This window comes from Pteropus vampyrus, unplaced genomic scaffold (assembly GCF_000151845.1).
Source record: "Pteropus vampyrus isolate Shadow unplaced genomic scaffold, Pvam_2.0 Scaffold320, whole genome shotgun sequence".
Taxonomy (NCBI): Eukaryota; Metazoa; Chordata; class Mammalia; order Chiroptera; family Pteropodidae; genus Pteropus; species Pteropus vampyrus.
This window is the reverse complement of record NW_011889101.1, coordinates 265811-269236: the sequence shown is the minus strand read 5'-3', so window position 1 is coordinate 269236 and position 3426 is coordinate 265811. Positions and strand designations below refer to the sequence as shown.

Genomic DNA, 3426 nt, shown 5'->3' with positions numbered 1-3426 from the left:
ATCAAATGCAATGACGATGGCACGTCCTGTCAAAGCGTGCAAACCTGTTCCTGTGCTCGTCTGAACTGAGAGCAGGGACAAACAGGGCTCGACCTCACGGGGCGGCCCCGGCACAGTCTTGGCAGGAGGCCCCGGCAGGGGGTCCTGAAGACCTGGGGGAGACTCAGGTCCATTCACCTGGAAGTGCCTGCGAGGACGGGACCCTGTCCTCGCCCCGCCCCGCCCCGCCCTGCCCCGCCCGGCAGCACCAAGGTGGGAAATACCGTTCTGCAGGGTCTGTGCTCTCGACTCTTTTCCCAGGTTCACGTGGAAGCCGCCGCCCAGGGTCGGAGTTTTGCCAGCACCTAGAAAGACAGATGGGAGCCATCAGCTCAGACTGAGCAGGGCACACCTGCACTGCCAGCCCGTGGAGCAAGGACACGGTGGGTCAGCACTCTGGGCTGCCAGGTGGCCCCGGCACCCTACACTGCAGCGGCTGAGGCCCAGAGCTGGAGCCTCCTCTGCCGCCTCCTATGCAGGCAGCAGCCACAGGGCCAGCCTCATGCCCCCAGTGGGGCCTGGCAGAGCCTGCGGCCCTCTCCGGCACGGCGCAGTGCCCGGGATGGGCGGTGGTGCCTGGTGACGGCTCTGTTGTCACACTGGGTGTTGGTGCCCCAACAGGTCACCGCAGGCTCCATGTCTTCAAGAAGTTGGCCGTGGGGGGCGAGCAGGGGCAGGGCAGCGGTGTGCCCCGCCCCCGGGCTGGGTGGTGCCGGGCAGCCCTGGGGCCTGCAGGCATGGTGCCCATGAGCTCTGCCACCAGCTCTGCTGCTGCTGACCCTTTCAAACGTGAGGACTGCCGTGTTTGAAATCTTCAAGACGAGGGCCACAGTCACTCACAGTCATCTGACCAGACCAGCCACATCCCGCTGGTTTGTCTCCAGCACACCTCAACCTTAATTTTAGAAAACGAATTGCCCATCGTTCACATTTACATGGATATGTTTTTAACGAACTAGAGTGACACAGCATCGGAAAAAGGACAATAAAAGGGCATGACCCCTGCAGTCCCACCCTGCAGGAACAAGGACACTAGGTGGCCTTCCTGCCAGCCGCCCGCCCTGCTCAGACACTGGCAGACGCACGGAGAGGCCGTGCTGCTGAGTGCAGGTCGAGCGTTAAATGCGACCTCCTTGCTCCTCCCTCCACCTGCTCCAACCCGCTACCCCGAGGCCCAGGGGGTGGCGCCACCGCCACCCCCAACACGTACCCCTCCCCGCACGACCAAGACCTCTCTCTCCTGTTTCGATGCGTCCTTCCCGCCACCCCGCCCTGACACCCTTCCTGGGGCTGCTCCAGGAGCCATCTCCTGAGTCTTGCTGCCCCTGCACATGCACGCACATGTGTGTACACTCACATGTGCACACATGCACGCAGGCACACGCACACACTCACACATGCACACAGGCATACACACGTGCTGACAGCGTACACATGCATACAGGCACACTTACACATGCACATGCAGGCATACGTGTGCACACACAGATACAGACACATGTGCACACACATGCATACGAGCGTACATGCATGTGCTCACACCACATGTATGCATACAGGCGCTTGCGCACAGATGCATGTACTCACGTGTGCGCACATGCATACAGGCACGCACACATGTACTCATGTGCACACAGGTACACTCACACGTGTGCGCACACACGTGCACACACACACATGCACCTGCTCCATGGTCACCAAGCTCCTGGGGCAGAGCCTGAGGGCATCGTGTGCTCCCTGCCTGTCCCCTCTCAGACCAAGCTCTCTCAGCACGCCAACACCGTGGGGCTGGAGTGTCACCGCGGGCCAAAGCTGCCCATGCATGATGTCCTCGCCCTTCAGAAGCCCTTCATACCACTCCCTCTACTTCTAAGAACATTTCACATTTCCCACGAGACCCTTTAACAATAAAAACCACAAGCTGGAATGAACGAGCAGCTTTGATGCGCTCAGGCCAAGACCGCCACCTTGTGGGCAGCAGGGGAGGGGCTCACAATGCCCCTGGGACTCAAGACGCCCCCCGGGGCTGAGGCTGCAACAGCAAGAAGGTGCAAAGCCGGACCCCCGCACCTTGAGGGGCGTGTCGTGTGCTCTGCCATTCTGGCTGTCTTGGACAAAGCCAGCTCCACTGAGGCCCCTGGGCCAAAGGAGAAAGGCAGGGTCCTGGCAGGGCCCAGAGGCCTCAGCGCCCCAGAAAGACCCACACACACTCAGGGGTTCCTCCTGCACGGAGACAGAAACTGTAATAACTTCCTATTGATGTTATTTAAAGTATGGGTTTCTGTTGTTGCTGTGAAACTCCTTTTAAGGAGAGACTCCACACGAGGTCTGGAGGGGGCGGCCCAGGATGGAAGAGGAATTGGGGGTCCCACAACCTGAGCTGGCGCATGAACCAAAGCGCCACTGACACTCGCGAGACCACGGTGCGCCCCGGCACTGCGGGCGTGGATCTCCTGCAACTGACGGATGAACAGCCAAGCAGTGAGGACAGCCTGAACTCAACGGGGCTCTGCGGGGCCTCAGGAGAGAGACGCACGGAACCTCCAGCTCTGGGCACCAGGCCCTGCTCAGAACCCCAGCCGCCAGGCAGGCTGTGGCAGGCGAGCCCCCAGGGCGTTCTTTAGGGCCCAGGGGCCTCCGCCAGCAAGCACCGGGCTCCAGCTCCGGGGCCCTCCAGGGCTGGGGACAGCAAGCCTTTCTCAGGGACTTGCGGAGTGGGCCATCCATCACAGAAGTATCAAGTGCTCTTACTTACACTTGGGACACTGTGACATGGACACCAGGGGAGGTGCTCTCTCTGGAGAGTGGGAGGGTCCCCAGGAAGCAGGAGCTCCCTCTGCCTCCAGTCAGCCACAGGACACCCAGGACTCCTGTCCAGAGGCCGTCAGTGTGACACACACACAGGACGCTGCAGGGGGCCTGTCACACACACAGCATCTTTTGCACACTGCTGGGGAGCCCTGCCCCTCCCCCCAAGTCCAAGTCCGAGCTGCTCCCCTCCCTCCTCCCCTCCCCGAGAAGGCAGGCCTCTCCCCGGGCCGCTGAAGCCCCAGGCGCCAGCACAGAAGACTTGCCATTGTGGCCTCACTGGGGCTACAGTCTTCACTGTCCCAGACCCTCCTGGCTGGTCGCCTTTCCCTCCCCTGCTGCCCACCCTTCAGCAGCTGAAGGACTCGGCCTGCGTGTCGCATCCGGGAGAGCGGACTTACGCTCTGTTGGTAGGTGGACATTTTCCATGGAACCAGGTGATGCGGGGCCCCCAATTCTGGACCTAGGCCTCGCTTGCAAAAGCCTGGACACCTGGCCGGTTTCCAGGAGCCCAGTCAGGCACCCGGGTGCCAGGGCCCCGAGGCCCAGTTCACACCCGATGGAGTAAACCGCCGAGCT

At 61.7% G+C, this 3426-nt stretch overlaps 1 protein-coding gene across 1 annotated transcript in view; it reads right to left on the bottom strand.

Annotated features, from left to right (window-relative positions):
* Positions 1-3426, bottom strand: part of LOC105303892 (transcription factor IIIB 90 kDa subunit-like) — a 30934-nt gene that overhangs the window by 17425 nt on the left and 10083 nt on the right. The window contains exon 3 of the mRNA XM_023521862.1: positions 264-345. Coding sequence (XP_023377630.1) covers positions 264-345 — 82 coding nt within the window. The remainder of the gene's footprint in view (positions 1-263; positions 346-3426) is intronic.